The sequence below is a fragment of the Buceros rhinoceros genome, unplaced genomic scaffold (assembly GCF_000710305.1).
Source record: "Buceros rhinoceros silvestris isolate BGI_N320 unplaced genomic scaffold, ASM71030v1 scaffold37084, whole genome shotgun sequence".
NCBI classification, from domain to species: Eukaryota; Metazoa; Chordata; class Aves; order Bucerotiformes; family Bucerotidae; genus Buceros; species Buceros rhinoceros.
In genome coordinates, this window is record NW_010409618.1 from 4,084 (window position 1) to 22,432 (window position 18,349).

The window sequence follows — 18,349 nt, forward strand, 5'->3', positions numbered from 1 at the left end:
TGTGGTGTTGATGCATTTATTTTCCTAAACCTTCCCCTCCCTCTCCACTCGCCCCCAACCCCCCCACACCCCTTGTGTCCGCACACCTGCCAAACCCTTTGTTCTCACTGTTTCAGGAGAGCTATTGCAAAACACTTTCCCTCCATTTAGGATGCACACATTTTTCACCTTAGCTCAGGCTTCCCCGAGGCTTGAGCTGCTCTTATCTCCCCGAGACTCCAAATTGATAAGCCAATTTAACTGGAATGGGGTGTGCAGTTGTTTCTCCTTCATTACATTGAAATTTAGTGACATAGACTAGAAAACGAAATGAGAATGAATTACAGTAGACAATAAGTACATCTGTCATCGATCAGATGCCCAGAACGTGCAGCATTAAACAGCTTGTGTTGCCCTGTGTGGAAACATCTTTTTCAGTGCAGGCTGATCTTGGTTATTTATTGTGATTCTGACTTCCGACCTAAAAGCCAGCAAGGATTTTGTACGCTTCAGCTCAAAATGACTTTATAAGACACACTGTTATTTATCTTCATGTCTTCAATAAGCTTGTTCTGAACAAGTACAAGAGAAGCTGACGGCTCTCCTGCTTCTCCTGGTTGCTGGGCAGTTGTCAGTTACCGGATCTGATTCCTCTGACGGGAGTTTCTCAAAGGAAGTTTAGTTGTGACATTCTGTGTTAACATTCTTTCCTCTTCTAAGGGTGTTGTTGAAACCTGCAGCTTGTTTGTCCCCTGCGCTAATAGCAGCAGTCAGTAAATTATGATATAATTCATTTTTCATCTAAGAGACTGTAGGCCATATGTTGATTTGCATAAAATAGAGCATAGTCACTGCTACTGAAATAGTACCTGTTTCAGTACCTTTGGAGAGGATGGTAGGGATAGAAAACATGTCCAGCGTAATACATTTTGGACAGGGAAATGACCACTGATTTTTCTCTGTAAACACATCTGACTACTTCTGGAGAATAACCTCACATTTGAAGCCTTTGGGTGGAATTCTCTGCTAGTGCCTATCAGTTTGGTTAGGTCCTGTGAAAGATAGCTAGACTAGCTTGTGCCAAATGGTACAGATTTGGGTTCACTGTTTACAGGCTTGCTGCACAGTGTTTGTAAGATAGCTGTGTTTTTTGCCTTTTTGTGTAGGTGCCACCGAGCTGCTGCTTCTAGCTCGCCGGACAGATTTGAGGCGAATTTCCTTAGACACCCCAGATTTTACAGACATAGTTTTGCCTCTGGAGGACATCCGTCATGCCATCGCCATTGACTTTGATCCACTGGAAGGATACATCTATTGGACCGATGATGAAGTTAGGGCCATCCGCCGCTCGTTCATTGATGGGTCAGGTAGTCAGTTTGTTGTCACAGCACAGATCGCACATCCTGATGGCATCGCTGTGGACTGGGTTGCCCGAAATCTGTATTGGACTGACACTGGCACAGACCGTATTGAAGTTACAAGGCTTAATGGGACCATGAGAAAAATCTTGATATCAGAAGACCTGGAAGAACCCAGAGCTATTGTGCTGGATCCCATGGTTGGGTGAGGAGCTGTTTGTGAGCATTTTTTTTTTTATATTAGTCATGTAAGGAAGATACTTCTGTCTACCTGTATGCAGATAATGGGACACAACGATAAGCTTCTGAGCCTTCAAAATGAAAATAACTGGGATAGATTGAAAATTAAGGGTCTGAGGCACAGGGACTACTGCTCTATTTTGACCACCTGGGTAGTCATCGTGTATCTCTTCATGTTTTATTCACTTGTTTAAAAATATTTTGGGGGACTATGTGGATCTGTCTCTTTATTCTAGCTAATAGCACTGGCTACGTTGTCTTGCTGAGCAGATTGATACAGGCTTTTTGTGTAGAGGAGCAGTGTGTTTGCATGTCGATGCTTCATGAAGCATTGAAGCTTGGGCACCTTCACCTAGGTAAGGAAATACACTCGGCTTGGAAACATACTCCTCTCTGTTCAGTCTGGGGGTAGGGAACAGTAGACCAGAAGACGACATGTGCATATTGGAAGTTTGGGTTAGTAAGAGTTCTAAGATTTTGTTTCCTCTGCAGGTACATGTACTGGACTGACTGGGGAGAAATCCCAAAGATAGAAAGGGCAGCATTAGATGGCTCAGACAGAATTGTGCTGGTGAATACGTCGCTTGGCTGGCCAAATGGATTGGCGTTGGATTATGCAGAAGGCAAAATATACTGGGGAGATGCCAAAACTGACAAAATAGAGGTTTGTAATTGCACCTGCATTTTTAATTCCATGGTGTTCAAATTGTCATATAGCCCAAAGGACAACGGAATAATGGTTGAATTTTGCTCTAGGAAACAATTCAGTTTCTTCTTTGTCTTTGGGCAGGTTACTCGCTATTCCTCCCTCATTTTTCTGTGTGTAAAATGGAAATGTTATCCTTGTAGTAGATCTCTATTTTTAAGAATGTATAATAAGGATTTTCTTAGATCATCACAGAGAAAAGCTTTCTACTGGGAGTCGTGTTTGTAGGTTAAAAAAAATTACTTTCTATTCTTTGCACTGCTCATCTTAGATGCTGGTAGAACATGTTTGAAAGAAATAAATATAATATCACACGTAATTATTTGTACTGCCACAAATCCTCTGTACTTTGCATCTGCCTTGTTTTATTAGGATTCCAGCGAGGGGATAGATTTTCCTTTCTTTCAGGTATATTCTGCTGAAACTTTTAATTGAAGAAAAAAAGGCCATTTTTCTTCTCTCTCATATTGAAAATCTGGTGTTTATTTTCTTATATAATGTTTATGGAACAAATTTTACATTTATTGTCTCTTTGTCAGTCTTTGAGAAAACAGTATTTTTTTTGTATTTGTTCAGTTTGCTATCCGAGGCGGAACTTTATCCGGAAGTGGGAGACTTGTCCGCTACCTGGTGGATAGTAGCACCATCTACTTTTGTTATATTCTTTTGAAGAATTACAGTTTTCCTCAGTGATTTCTTACCATTGCAAATAATTTTCAGGCACAACATCTTCTCTAGCCTTATGAAATTGTTTTGTTTATTTATAACCTGAAGTCAGTCAATGCCAAGTCATAGCCTTGCGTTGGAAGTTCACGTAGCTGGCTGTTTTCCTTTAGAGTCCTGAAAGGTGAGTTGATTTGGAGCGCTCCCTGTGAGAACCTCAGGGAGGTTGTCACTTGTCCTTAAAACAAGATTTATAGTCTATAATTCACCTATACCAGCTGTGAGAAAAGAGGGGGGGGAAGAGTCATAGCTGTGATGAGAGATTTATTTATAAGAGATTGATCACTTCAGCCCTGGTACTGTCTTAGACTTGAATGTGTTTTGCAAAAGAAAAGTTAAGTGTTCTGCACTCTTATGCTTGCCGAAACACTGAGATTTTTTTCATGTACTTCAGTCTTACCCAGACCACAATTCCATATTCATTAATCATGATTCTGTTCAGTGCCGCATCAGTTTGTGGTTAGAAATTTTCATCTAGATCAGGCATGAGCTCACTGCTGCAATTCTGTCAAACTGACTAGAACACACGATACAGTGTTTATGCCAACACTACGATGTCTGTGGCAGGACAGAATATATCTGATCTGGCACAAAGTCTGCTGGGACAATTTCCATTTCGCAGTTTTTAAATCATTGTGAGCCAGCAGAATGAGTTGGCTGCACGTTGTCGTGTAACATCATGTGCAGGACATCAGAGAAGACTGATCATCTTAAGGTTTCAGAATTAGTAGTTCTTTTTTTCCTATGAGGGTCCAAGTATTAGAGTTATGATTTTACTGCTGCTGCTTTTTGTAAAAAGTTAACATTTGTTAACGTGTTCATGTGCAGAAAATCTTGAAAAAGCCTGACTACAACCTTTAAAACAACAGAGAATAAATTCTCCCACAGTTTTTCTTTTGGTGTTTTTGGATTTTAGTTCTGTTTGAGAGTTTGGGTTGGTGGGGTTTTTTTTGTTTGGGGTTGGTTTTTTTTTGTTTTTTTTCTTCCTAATTGCAGAGGATGTTAATTTAGGGCTATGAGACAGAGATCTATAAAATCAAGAAAATTATGTATAAGGTGACCGGGACTTCCCCACACACACCTTTTTTGATAGAAGAAATTGGCATTCATAAGTAATACTGGCAGGTGATGGGTGCAGAAGAAACAAAAGCAGATGGTTCTTCAAACAACATGTGGCAAGATGTGGAAGTGGTTGTGGATGTTAAAAGCTTACATGTGTTACTGGGAAGACTGGGTAAGTCTGTGGAAGGGAATTCCACTGCAGTTTAGTAGAAAACAGAACTGCCTTCTGAACCACAAATCACTGAACTGTAAATTGCTGTAGAATGAGAGAGTCTTCTTGAAAAGTTTCAGTACGTATTTGCTTTGTAATGCTGTTCTGTAAATGTAAGTTCTGATTATTGTCTGAGACAGGATAATGGGCTGGGGGAGTGGGCCTTTGGATTGAACCCACACAGGCTCTCTCTTTTCCTGAGTTGAGGACATTCTATTCCTCGAAGGCTTGGGGAGTCTTTATTCTGTTAGCTTATTGCATAAGCTTTAGGAAAAAAAAATAATGTTCTTCCTTAACTGTAATACGGCTCTTGTTAACTGCTCTTCAGAAGGGCAAAAATGGGTTGAAAATCGATGACCTCTGGTAGTGATAGCTCAGACTGTGAGTTCAGTACCGCTTCTGTAATTAATAAAGCACGGAAAGGCTCTATAGGATGAAGATGATTCCAAGAGAATGGTTCCATCTGAAGTAGATTTATTATTTCTTTTCTCGCTTCTAATGTGCTCAGTAATGTGGATGTAGTGGTGAGTTCCTTTACTGATGAATCTTAGTGAATTTTCTGCAAAGATCTTGTGTGGCCTCTCTGTAATCTTTCATGAGAAATTGACTTTGTAGGCTACAGAAATCTCGGTCTGCAACAATACTATCCAAATCTATGATAGCTAAAATATTCCTCACATTTCAAGTCTTCCCTTTTCCTCCCACCGCCTTTCTCTCCTATGGCAACCATGAATCCTGAGGAGATTTGTAACACTTTCCTTGCCCTTCCCATCCATTTTTTGTATCAGTTTAGTACAAGATGCTTTGACCTTCAGTAGGTGTTTTAAACTTACATTTGGAGAATGGACACTGGAGGAGGTGTAACAAAGAGGGTTAGGATGTGGCAGGATCAAAAGATGCAACTTGAAATTGGATATGAAAACATCAGAGTATATGCCTGCTCCTCGCTTTGCTTTTATGTGCTTGTATAAATTTGGGAGAGGGGTAAAAGCAGGAGAAACACATTTGTGTACTTGCATGCTGTTGCCTTTAAGCAGCTTTTCATACATGGTCTTACATACATTGTGCTTTTTTCTTTCTCTTTTCCTAGTATGTAGAATTCATCAGAACCATTATTTAATTGCAGCGCTACCAGAATGAATGTTTCTTGCAAGCTGTGTGTCTGGTTTGTTTGTGCCACATATGAGCTTGTATTATTTATTTTTTACACACTGATTCATGCTATGCTGTACTGGAGCCCCCAGATGATAATAAAGCATCAGCAGGGGTTAATGGAGACTGGTAGGGGGTACAGCAGGGAGCTTTTGTTCCCATTTTATCTGGCAGCCTGCAGCAGGCAGAAGCAGGCTGTGGCTCAACAGCTTCGTCATTTATCTCGGTCAGGTTTCGTTGCTGATAAACTTCTATTGAAATGGATGGCTGCTATTGTGCGTACCAGTAGGGAAGATTTCTCATTGACTTGCTACAGGTTTAAAGCATTTTCCTGCTGTGCTCTGAGGTTAAAAATGTATGATCTGCTCTGTTGAATTGGTCTTATGTTTTCCTGCTCAAGTGAGTATTTGTCTTCTGAGCACGTACGCTACCTGTTTTAAGGCGTAGGTTAGATTTAAAATGGTCAGCAAAGCGCGTGTTGGTAAAGCAATTATAAATGGCTGCATGCACGTGTGGCTCTGTGCGTTAAGAGGAAATAATTATGGTATGGCTGATTTCTCACAATTTTTCAGTCTTTATTTAATTTTTCTTTATTCATCTTCTTTCCTATTTTCCATTCTCAGAGCCAGAGATGACACCCACTTACACCTACTAGTGGTGAGTTTAAAGAAAGGACTCTGCTTCCTATACAGATCCAAGCATTATCTAGCGATTCCTGAGTGCAGCTCTAACTTGAAGTGTTTCTGCATTCCCAAATCTGTTAGCTGTGCCTGGCATTACTGTCTCTAATCCTCATGATTAATATGGAAAGTCTTATGTCCTGCTGTTTCTCAGCATAAGTACACACAAGTCTTCAGAACCCAGCGTTGTCGGACAACAGAAAGCGGATGCTGCTAAGACTTTTTGAGCACAGAAATCTTGAACAGACAGGACCTTTTTGTCTTTGACCTAGGAGCTAATAGCTTGGAATCTAGAGAATGCTCTAATTCATATTCTAATCCTGAAATTGCAGGGCTACATTTTCCTCCGATGACAACTCCCTCAATTTTACTGCCATCCTAATAAGGAAATTTTGTTTTCTAAGCATTCACTGTTTATTTTCTGACTGAGTTTTGTCTCATAGCATTAGTCTTTGTATTGCGAACTGCTGATGACTTGTAAGCCTCATTACTGCTCCTACCCCATCCACCGTACTTTGAAGCACAGGTTTGAAAATTGAGAAGCAGAAGCCATTGAATTCCTAGCTTTTGAACACAGCTGCTCTTGTGTACTTGCATTAATCTTTTGCAGGTATGAGAAGTAAGGTAGTTAAAACAAATATTTGCAGTTGCTTTGCTGTTTAATTTTGGCAACAATACTTTGTCCATCTGGTTTGGATAGCTGCGTCACTTGGGAACTTCATTCAGCAAAGAACAGCACGTATGTGCTGTAGAGGATAGGGATAGATCCCTCTACTCCATTCCAGTTTCAGAAATTTAAAGCTTCTTTTTTCAGGGAATTTCCAGCTGTTTCTTAACACCTGCTAGGCTTGCATTCAGGAAAACTACAAATCTTTGAAACTGGTAGTAGAGTAAGGGCTTATTTTAAAAAAACCCGAAAACAAAAAACCCCACCACAATTAGTTTACTCTTTGTGTAAATTCCATTTGGAATTTCATGATGCAGACAAAGATAGGAAAACTATATTACAAACCAAACAAATGACAGCCACAGGCCACATACTAGCAAGGTCTCTTGACTGTCAAAGAGCTGGATATGAAAATTTGGGTGGCCTCTTAACTGTGGACCGCAAGTGTTGAGCCAGGACCTCCTGACATTGTAAGCTTGTTATTATTTAAAAAAAAAAAAACCAGTTAAATTCCTTTTTTGCTTTGGCTTTTGAGCATGGTGCTACAGAATTGTCATTTTTTGGTGGCTGTTCAAAGTGTTTTAATGTGAAAGTAAAAAAGAAACATATTTAAAACATCCGTACTAGTTTCGATTCAGGAGCGTTACCAAGTCAACTTTTTATTGCTTTTGATAACTTGAGAATATCTAAATAAAACTGAAATGAGAAAAGTTTGATTATTAAGATACCCATTACAAACCACTTGTGTTCATGAGTTCTCAGAGAGGTCCTGAGGGATCTGCTGTCAATAGGCTGTCATACTTAATGGAGCTGGGAGAGGTTCCCAGCACCTCGCAACAGAAAGAGGATACTAAGGGAAGGTTTTGGGTAGCTACAGATAGAAGTCTTACCCAAGAGTAACCTGACCCTGTGATCTGGTTACCAAGCTTGGTAGTATTCCAAGAAGTGAAATTACTGCCCTAAAAATTATGCGATTATTACAGAAGACTTTGGCATTCAGTTTTAAAACGGTTCTTGTGCCATAGATCTGCATTTCTCCCTGAAATCTGTGGGTGGTTTTCATCTGATGAGATGTAGATACCTTCAGCCTAGTAAGTTGCCTTATGTTGCCTTTATAGAAAAAGTTAGAAATCAGCACTTCTCTTGTGTGCCTTGCTTTACTCTAAATGCTTAGAATAGATTGGATGAGTCCTACTCTAAAAGCACCTGTTCTCTTCTGTTAACACTCAGGAGAGCCTGAAGTGTCCATGGCAGAGGCAGCTGTCCACATTGGAGACATGTTCAAGCAGAAGCTTGCGCTGGCTTCTAAAATCTTTTTGCACATTGTCGTTAATACTAAAAGTTTACTTTTCTGAGGCTTGGTTGTTGCTTACTTCTGTGCAGCTTGACTGAGACTTTCCATGTTGGGAATTGAGGGGTGTTTCTTACAAGCTTTGCTAACAGACAGGCAGTCCCATTTTGTTAATGGTAGCTCTGTAAAACTCAGGGCTCCCAATAGCCCAGCATGAAGCTGATTGAAGTACAACATTTGGATTCCACGAATGTGTCATACGTGCTTCCTAGGCTTTTCCCATTGGAATTAGGAAATTGTATTTTAGCAACGACACCGTTGTCTCATCTAGAAAGTAACAAGCTTCTACTGGCAGTCAGTATTGGTTACCTAAGGGAAAACACAAAAATCCCTCAAACTAAAACAACTGGAGCCGTCATCTGACCTCACTGAGTCTGACATACTTAAATAATATTTGAAGGCAAGCTGGGGAGTGATGTGAAGAGATATTGAGCTATCTTCTGCATTTTGGATTCAGGTGAGTGCTGTTTACTCTACTATTATCCCTTACTCTCCAGTGTCCTGGCCTTTTTTTTCTTCTCCCTAGCTTCGTTGCATTACCGTTCAAAAAAGATTGTACTGATCTTGGACCAGGGCTTCTTCAGAAACATTCACCTGACCTTGTGATGCCTCTCAGTAATTATTCAACTTTCTTCTAGGAGCTATCTTGCTCCTAGATTTTGTAATCCTTAGGCCTGTGAGGAAAGAAAGCTAATACCTTTTATTAGGCAGGTATATACCCGTGGTGGAAAACCAAGCTTTTGGACGTGCAGAGACCCTTGGAATTGAAGTGATTTAGCAAAGGGAGCAGTTGAATCGACCTAACGGCTTACTGCTACCAAAAGTGGAAAAGAGCCCTCCTCCATCTGTGCCCTGGCCGAGTCACTCATTGGACTGTTCCCTGAACCACGTGGACTTGACAAAACAGCAGAAAACTTTCCACGTGTTTTTCCTCTGGAAAAAAAAAATCAATTATAGTTCCTTATGAAGGAGTCCGGAAAGTACCAAGTTAGCTAGAGAACAAACTAAAAATAAGAAGTTCCTGGGACAAGGTACTGAAAGTACGCAACTTGGGAAGGAAGAAGAGAGAATAGAGGCTTTTGCCCATGTGCAAGAGCATTAGAGGTTGTGTTCCTGAACTTAATCTTGTAAAACTGTCCCCCAGACCACTGTGAGGGATCAGATCGGTCTTGGCTAATCTCCTTTGTTTCCTGTGAAGCACGTGTTCGATTGTTTAAAGGACTTAGTTGGCAACTGGTAAGATGCACAGTCACAGTAATGAGGTTCCTTTGTACCCCGTAGCCTGTGCACACCTAACCAAACACCATCTGTCTGTTGCCACTCCACCCTGTGTATTAATGTACCAAAATTAGTTTCCACAGCAAAGCATCTTTATTCACCTATTTGCTGAATCTTCTCAGAGGAGCCTCATTTTTCTGTGTGAAAACCTCTCTTATCCTGTTCATCGTTTCGGTTTAATTTTTTGTCTTAGCCTATTCTTTACAAAGACAGGGGGTTTTTTTGTATTGCAATGAGATTGCGTAGGTGATGTCGTATTTGATTGTCACAGGGGTTATAAACTCCTTTCGCTGCCTGCTTGTCACTTCACCTGACTTGAGCCCTCTAATTGAAAACCCAACCAATTGTTTCTAAAATTAAGTCCCAACACTGAGAAAACAATTCTGCTGTTGGAATTGATTGATCAGCAAGCTAGAAAAGTTGTCCTATTGTGAAAAAAATGAGCTTGTAACAGTGTCTGTAGCATGATAGAAAGGGTTATTTATGAAGTTAATCTCTATTCTGTTTTTGCATATTTATCTTCACTGCAGTCCTATTAGGAATATTATCCATGCTCAGGAAGAATATTTGAATTCTTTGGAAAAATGATTAGAGCTCAAAAAGAAATTGAGGGTGCTGGAGAACTGTTAAATTAGAAATTGGTAATGGCTATTATAAAACAATTAACAGTAAGAAATTGTGGAGATGGCTGGAGGCATTTGGTTTGTGAAGCAAATATAAAGGGGTTTCAGGTATCCCTTCTGCTGATTTCTCAGGACTTCACTACAGCGAAGAGATGGCTTCCCTTAACATTTTGGAATTGAGGGCCAATGCAGTTAACAGTAAGTTAATGACATTGACAGAGTAATTTCCTTAAGCTGAGTTTAAAGTTTTGATTGATCGGTCAAAGTGAGTATAGCTGATCAGGACTTTTTTTTTTTTGAGGGAAAGACTAATAAAACTGGAAATTTAGAGATGATGTCACCTTTTTCCTCCTCTCATAGAGCTCCTGTTTTATAGTAGATATATGTGTTAATTGCATGATGTTACTGCAGCAGTAAAATCATTCCGGTCTGTTCTGTTCATGTTGCTTAAAGAAGCAAGTTGAAAATACTTTAGTTCTCAAACCCAGTCTGAAAAAATACTCATGTAATGTTCAGAAACACTATAGCTATCTTTCAGAGTTATTTTTAAGAGGGATCCTGCCCCTCTTTTTTCCTAAGCCACGTAGATTTAATGAGTTAGGTGTTGTTTTTCCCTTTTCTGATATTGTAAGATTCATATATGTTTAGGTGGAAGGTGAACAGTCATATCCTTCATTAGCAGTGTTGTGTGCTACGTCAATATGTGTTGCATCAAACAAACAGCACATCTGAGTTTTTATCATTGGATAATCAGGGCTGAAGTAAGTCAGTCTGAACATTTAATATCCCTAAAGTAGTTCAGGTATAATGCAGGCCTCATTCAGGATGTTTTTTCATGGTGTGTTGAAATATCTGGGATGTATGTATTGAATTCGGTGTTTCACAGTTGTGTTACAGTAACGCTTCTTTGCAATCATCTTATGCAGAGCAGTGTTAATGATCAAATGCATGAGAAATTCACCTTTTCACCTCATTTTTTAGTAGTTTTATCTGTTGCTGGAGTGTTAACGTGACCCGTGTTGAAATTGTGATGGTGGTAATGCTTTCTGGTGTGTTTCTGCTGTCTTTCAATTATTGCGAGAAACCCAACTCGTTGTTAGAATGACTCCAGAGTTTGAGGTCTTCTCGGGAAGAGTTTACCTTGTCTGTGGCACTTCCTTCATATAAGTGTGTGCCAAATGGCTGGGGTTTTTTTGTGCTGTAAGGCAAACCATAACTGTGTATCTGAGAGTCTATTTCAACGTGTACCAAGGAAACAACGAGCTAGTGTGTTCTGGATTTGTGTATTCTGCAGTTTGTTCTGCATTTGTGGGACGTGTGATACGCAAAGCATTGCCGCAGAGTCAGAACACTCTTATTCCTTATCCTGTCAGAAGGAGGATAAATGCTGCAATTGCATCCTTCCTGTGAGCTGGTGGGGAGAGATGGTTTCCAGCTGCGGTCCCTCCTAGAGATTTTGTAGAGCTGGCACAGGGATGGCAGTAGTACTTAGAGCAGCACCACTGAGATTTTATGTATTAGGTGGGGTCTGCTGGCCGCTCTGAGGATCAGTAAGATGGTACTGGTAAAGGTGCTGAAGTTCAGGAACCAGCAGATGGCTAAGGTCACTGTCATTTGTCCACAGATTGGCTGTCAGTTTTAAAAATCAAGGCTTAGGAACAAGGTGGTCTTTGCTGTAAGATGTTTGTATCTGAAATTAGAGTGGTTTATGGATTTTACTGGAGGAAGTTGTTTCTTTTGGGTTTTGGGGGTTTTGTTTTACTGATTTGTGTGTCTGTGAAAAAAGTTCTGGCAACAGCTTGTAGTGTAACTGGGTGCTTTGGGTCCATCAGAGAGTCCTGTTCCATTTGTAAGTAATCTTTAATTTTTGAAGCTGAAGAGTCACTAGCTGTTATTTGTAAAGTTTTGTTGTTTACTGACTTCCTCTGTGCCAGTCATCCTGAGAGAGAGCTTAGCATTCGTGGTACTTGCCTGCTCCATGATTATCTATAACTACATCCAAAAAAGGAGGTCCAAAAGATGGCCCAGGAAACTACAGGCCAGTTAGTCTTACTTCAGTCCCTGGAAGGAAGACTCTAGAAACCTGCGAGCTAAATGGAGCAGGTGATTGAGAAAGCCAGCATGGATTTACCAAGGGCAAATGATGCCAGACTAACCTGATGGCTTCCTGTAACTAAATAGCATCTCTCATCAGCACGGGGAGAGTAGTGGACAGTGTTCACCTGGACTCCAGCAAAGCATTTGACACTGTTTCCCACAGCTCCTCCTAGACAAACTGTCAAGATGTAGACTGGATGGGTGGTCTGGGAGACGGGTACGAGGCTCCGCTCAGTGTGATCAGTGCTTTTTGCTCAAGCTGACACCTGTCACAGGTGGGGTCTCCCAGGGATCCTTAATGAGCCCTACACTGTTCAGTACCTTCATAAATAATCTGGATGATGGGATTGAAAGCGCTCTGAACAAGTTTGCTGATGGCACTGAACTGAGTGCTGAGATGGGCATGTAAGAGGGGAGAGCCGCCTTCCAGAGAGACCTGGATAGGCTGCAAGAGTGGGCTAGCCACAGCTGCGTGAAGTTTAACAAAGACAAGTAAAGGTCCTGCATGTGGGCTGACATAACCCAAGTGCCCAGCACAGACTAGGATCTGTGTGTCTGGGGAGCAGCCTTGCTGAAAGGGACCTGGCTGTCCAGGTGGACAACAAAGCAGTGCACAAGTCCGGTGTGTTGCTGTAGTAACAGAGGTAAGTTGGATCCTGGGCTGCATCCACTGGGGCATTGCTAGCAGAGATAGACATGATCATCCCACTCTACTCAGCACTTGTCAGGCCGTAGCTAGAGTACTGTGTCCAGCTCCGGTCCTGCAATTCAAAAAAGATGCAGACAGACTGTAGAGGACCTAAAGAAGGGCCACAAAGATCATCAAAGGGCTGGAGAACCTGCCCTCTGAGGAAAGACTGAAGGATTTAGGTCTTTTTTTCCCTGTGGAAGAGAAGGCTCGGGGGGGACCTCATCACAGTTTTCTAGTACTTAAAGAACAGCTACAAGGAGAATGCAGGCTCTCCCTTCACAAGGAGTCGCATGTAGGACAGGGGCAACTGTTATAGGCTGTGCTGGGGGAGGCTTCATTTCCATGTAAGAGACAAATATTTTACAGTGAGAGCAATCATTCACTTCAGTAGCTGCCTGAGGGATGTGGTGGAGTCCCCATCACTGGAATTTTTCGAGATGTGACTGGACAGGATACTAGCTAGGCTATATAGGCTCCTTTTCCCACAAAAGGTTGGACCAGATGATCTTTTGAGGTCCCTTCCAACCTGGGCTGGTCTTTGATTCTGTGGTTCTATGTCAAAAATAAAACTGTGCTCATGAGTTATGATGAAAGGTAACGGTTTGCACACTGTTACCCTGCTTATGGCTAGGTTAATTCCAAGTAAGTTATATCAGGTTTGTCTGTCAGTCTTACAGATTTACATTGGAAGGTGTGTTCTTGCGCAGAGCCCCTGTGCTGTCTCCTCCTCTGGCAGCTGGCAGTACTGAGGCTGTCTGACACCTTGTAGAACGGAGCTCTTAAGTTTGGTATTGATCGAAGTATGGCCCAGTAGGGACAGACGGTTTATATTATTAGCATCTCCTCAGTGCTGTGGATATAAGCTAGTTACATCTGCCTGGTCTGCACTGCCGCTGGCCTTGGTCCGCTGGGCCTGAGTGGACTGCTAGCCAGTCGTCTGTGTGGCTTTGCCAGGGTTCCAGCACGAGCTGGAAGCAGAGCTGGACGTTGTTTTCTCAAATGGGATAGGTCTAATGATAGAGCTGTCAACTTAAACCAGTCAAATGACATGTCAACTACTGTACATTCAAATCCCAGATTATCAAAAAGGAATATTTGCTGCATTAGCCTATCGATCATGGTTATTACTATTTTTCAAGAGCGAATTGAATCCAGGGTATCTGGCAGCAAGAAAGACCCGTGGAATATATCACTGTGCAATCCAGTCTGTAGCTTTAAAATAGAAGTAGTGCTTCAAAGCTGTTATTTTATTGGTTCTGCTGGCCAAGTACAGCATCTTAATTAACGCTGAAAATGTAGTTGCATTTTAATTTTTTTTGAGTAAGCTGTATTTTCCTGAGGGCATAGTTTACATTCATTGTTGTTCTAGAAGAAACAATGCCCTCGTCCTACAGGCAGGGTATCTGGTATTTTTAATTTTTTCTTGGTTTTTTTTATGGAACTACTCATTTTTTCAGTAAAGGTGATGTTTGTAGTTGTACCACATCTGTTTCCAGTTTTAGAATATATTCTCTGTGGTTTGCAATATTCAGAATGGCCTCACGTTGTGGTTAAAAGCAATGCGAACCGCTGGAGACACTGCCTCATAGCAGCAGCAGGTGAGTTTCTTACATGGGGGATTCTGTGGGGACAGGCTTCACTGCGATGAGGCTGGAGAAGGAGAATGGATGTGTAAAGCGGTATCAGCTGGGACTTAGTTGTCACCTGAATTTCAGTATGCGAAAAGCTGATGCTGAAATCCTTTTAAATTGGTTGGTCAGTGACTGTTTCCTTTTCTTTGTGTGTATTATACGGATCATCCCTATGTCCTTCGCCGCATTCCTTCTGCCTCACACCAGCTTGTTTGGTACTGTAGGCTATTGGTGAAATTTTATTCAAATTTTCTAGAACTCAGCCAAAGCGAGTGTAGACAACGTGGTGCCTTGGTGGTCCCCAGCTGCTAGTGAGCAGATATTTATATTAAGTAATATTGCCCAGGTGTACTCGGATAAGATTGCAGTGGGAAGAGGGTGGCAGGTAGGTGTAAATACCTTTAGATAGGTACCTGTTTTGTCTAGGTGACATAAAGCTGTCTCTCAAATTAACCTGTATGTGGCAAAACAAAAATTAATTAAAAGCAGATGCTTAATCCTTAAGTCCTCCCTTCTCTTTTCCTGACTTTCTTTCAGTATAGGAGGAAGTTTATTTGAACAGCTCCGCTTTTAAAGTTGGGCAAAAGAAGTTCATCTCACACCATACGCCTTCCAACTAATTCTCTTTGCTAGTAGTTAGGCACCTCCGTAAATACAGAAGTTGCTTCTGTACGGGGCAAGAAGGGTAGTATCTAAAGATCCTGCTTTGTGATTGTGATGTTTTAGTGGTTATTACTGTATGATTTTAGTTGATTCACTTTGCAATATGGATCCATTCTGTGAATCTTCTTGGTCTGCTTAACAAGCACTAATTGCCGTATATTAATTAGTTGCAAGCAAGTGGCTTATCTCTGTAGTTTAAGAGGGAGGGGAAAACAAATCATCACAGAAAGGTAAGATGACTGTGTTACGGTTAGAAAAGGGGTGGTAGACCAAAAGGGATGCCCAGTTTTGCTAGGTGGTGGTGATGGTTTCTTGAAGGGATGGTGGGTTTAACGACTATAACTCACAGTTTATCTTACAGATGTTGAATCTATGTCCCTTGTTCTAAAGGTAGCCATTAGTCTGTTGTTTAGGAACCTCATTTATCAAAACAGAGCGTAGGAGGCATGCTGCTAGGAACTGAGAGAGCCAGCAGATGCTGAAATTTTCTGAAGTAGAGTAAATGGAATAGCAGAGCTTCTTTTCAAAAGGAAGTCCAGAAATTAGGCAATTATGTTGGGCTCTGAGCCCAGGTAAACCATCTGTGATAGGAAAAGCTAAGTTTGGATTTGGTTATCGGTGTAAAGGACAGGACATAAGTTATAGCTTTAGGATGGTAAATGCACCGTAATGCAAAGTGAAGCTGCAGGTATTGCACTTGATGTTCTAAAGGATCTTAGTGAGAATGCAGGAGGAAAAAAAATTCACCGAGTAATGGTCATCTTTGGTTTTGTGATGCGTGAGCATTAGTGTGTTTGTAGAAGCATGCCATATACGCTACAAGACTGAAGGTTTTTTGGTAAGCCAATTCCACAGAGTTATTATGAGCTTCTTTTTCAAAAGTAAATATGGAGCTTCTTCCTAAAAAACCAGCAAGTATGCAGAGTCCATTTCATTTTTCTGTAGGAAATGTGCACATAAAGATTCAATTCCCATTCTAAGATACTGAGAGCAAGTGTGGTAATGTCAGGAAGTTTATGACAGGGAATAATTTCAAGGAGAAATTAAATTATTCTGATGACTATAGCATTTTCTTACACTTTTTTAGTGATCTGAAAAGTATTTAACGTGCACAGTATGTTGTATGCTGGGAAAGGTATGGGGTTCAGTTCTATTTCTCCATTCCTTTTCTCCCTCTCCATCTGTGCTTGAGTAGGCAAAAGGTAGGAGTTGCTTCAGACTAGCCTCCTCATTTCTCCTGAGCTAGGAAATCCTTGTGACCACAAAACATCATCAACCTAGCCAGAGTTACTAAACCAATTGATTGTGAAGGTCTGCATTGCACAAGTTTTTGGGTTTGAGTCATGGGAAGAATGGGAAATCACACACAGTTGTTACGGCTATCCTAATCTCACAGGGCAGGTGAGAGAGGTTTGAAAACCATTATTTAGTCACTCTTATTTCAGTCCTTAGTTTGGAACATTCCTGGGTAGTGGGAAAGACATTTTTATGTTTCAGGGATTAGTATGCTATCTTGAATTTTGTGGAGTTTTTACATTAAGTTTTTACTTTAAAATTATTGGTTTGGTTTGGTTTTTTGGAAGAGTAGTGTACCTGCTGTAAACTTAAAGCAGGAATATTTCAGAAGGAACTTTTCTATAAAATTGCAGTGCTGAATGATTTTTAAGCTTCTCTTCAAACACAGAACTCTTCACTCCTGTCAGTATGGTACTTTTTGTATACTTGGCATTCAGGAGGTACTTGATCACTTGAACATGCATACGTATGTTTAATTAATCCTTTCAGTGCCTCTTTGAGGAAGTTAGGTATTACTTCTTTTTAGCAGTAGAAGAAAATGACACAGTAAATTCAAGTGTCTCGATCAAAGGCATCCGATTATTTACAGACTGTTACTGTTCCTTCTAGTACAAAAAACACTGATCTTAATTTTGAAGAATGTAAAACTGGTTCTTTATTCAGCCTTGAGAATATAAACATATTCTGTAAATCTTCTTGACTGTTTCTGCCTCCCAGGATTTATGTGGAGCTTCCTCTTAATGTAATCTGGGCAAAGCTCACTTGGGAGGGACTACAGGATGCTGAGCCAGGACTCCCTGACATTGTAGGCTTGTCTGCATTCATGTAAAACACAGGGTCTCCCATTTAAAACTGAACAAGAGACGTAAGGCAGAAACGAGAGAGAGGCAGGCAATGTCTAACAGGCACACACAATACTAGTTCCTAAATAAAAGGATTGTTGTGTCATAGTTTCATGTTATGAAACTGCTTATGAGCCTGGCCTTATACATAAGGGATACTCCATGTCTTTTAGAATAACTATGTGATGAAATAGAGTGAGGTTGGTTTTTTATTGGACTGCTCTGTAATATTGATAGCATTTTAATGGCTAGGAGATTATTTTTTAATTTGAAGTCTAAGAGTGGAGAAACAAGTTAATTAATCTCTGATAAATGGTGACAGAATTATTCTGTATGTATAATAAGTTTTGTATATATCCATAGGTCATGAATTCTGATGGAACTGGGAGAAGAGTTCTGGTGGAGGACAAGCTGCCTCATATCTTTGGATTCACATTGTTGGGAGACTACGTTTATTGGACAGACTGGCAAAGACGCAGTATTGAACGTGTCCATAAGCGCACAGCAGAAAGAGAGATCATCATAGATCAACTGCCTGATCTAATGGGCCTGAAAGCTACAAACGTACGCCAGATAATTGGTGAGTGAGACTGCTAATCAGGCAAAGAAAATGAAATAGAAAATTTCTGCAGTGCTCTGCTGCAGATATCACTTTATACCAGGTCAGGGTTTTAGAAATGGTCAGAATCCAATTCTAATGCATGATAATTGCAGGCTGCAGTTTGATGGGATGGGTAGGTCTTCTGTGAGATGCTTCTGTTCTCACTAACTTGGAAGAATATCAAGCTGGAAAGCAACCAGGCACCCCCCAAAATGGCTAATTTTCTGCTTCTTAGGGAATTGGAGCAGCTCATGGTTCTGAACAACCGTGGATCCAGTAAGAGGAGAAGGATGGTGACGGAAAATGAGAATTTCTCTTTGTAACAGCCCAGATTAGCCCACGTGTTTGTGAAACTGCAGCTCTAGCAGCTTTTCGTCTTGTAATGTTAACATGTGCTTCTGGTATGCCAAATTAAGAACTGGCAAAGGCTAAGAGCCAGATTTAGCCTGTTCAGTGCTTTTCTCATTATATACTCATATATACTCTCATATATACTGC

The 18,349-nt window shown here is 40.8% G+C and overlaps 1 protein-coding gene across 1 annotated transcript in view; it reads left to right on the forward strand.

Annotated features, from left to right (window-relative positions):
* Window positions 1–1,120: 1,120 nt before the first annotated feature.
* Window positions 1,121–18,349, forward strand: part of LRP6 (low density lipoprotein receptor-related protein 6) — a gene marked incomplete at its 5' end in the record, with an annotated part of 47,254 nt that continues 30,025 nt past the window's right edge. Inside the window, 3 exons of the mRNA XM_010135288.1 lie at window positions 1,121–1,542; window positions 2,070–2,241; window positions 17,614–17,830. Of these exons, the coding sequence (XP_010133590.1) occupies window positions 1,121–1,542; window positions 2,070–2,241; window positions 17,614–17,830 (811 nt within the window). The remainder of the gene's footprint in view (window positions 1,543–2,069; window positions 2,242–17,613; window positions 17,831–18,349) is intronic.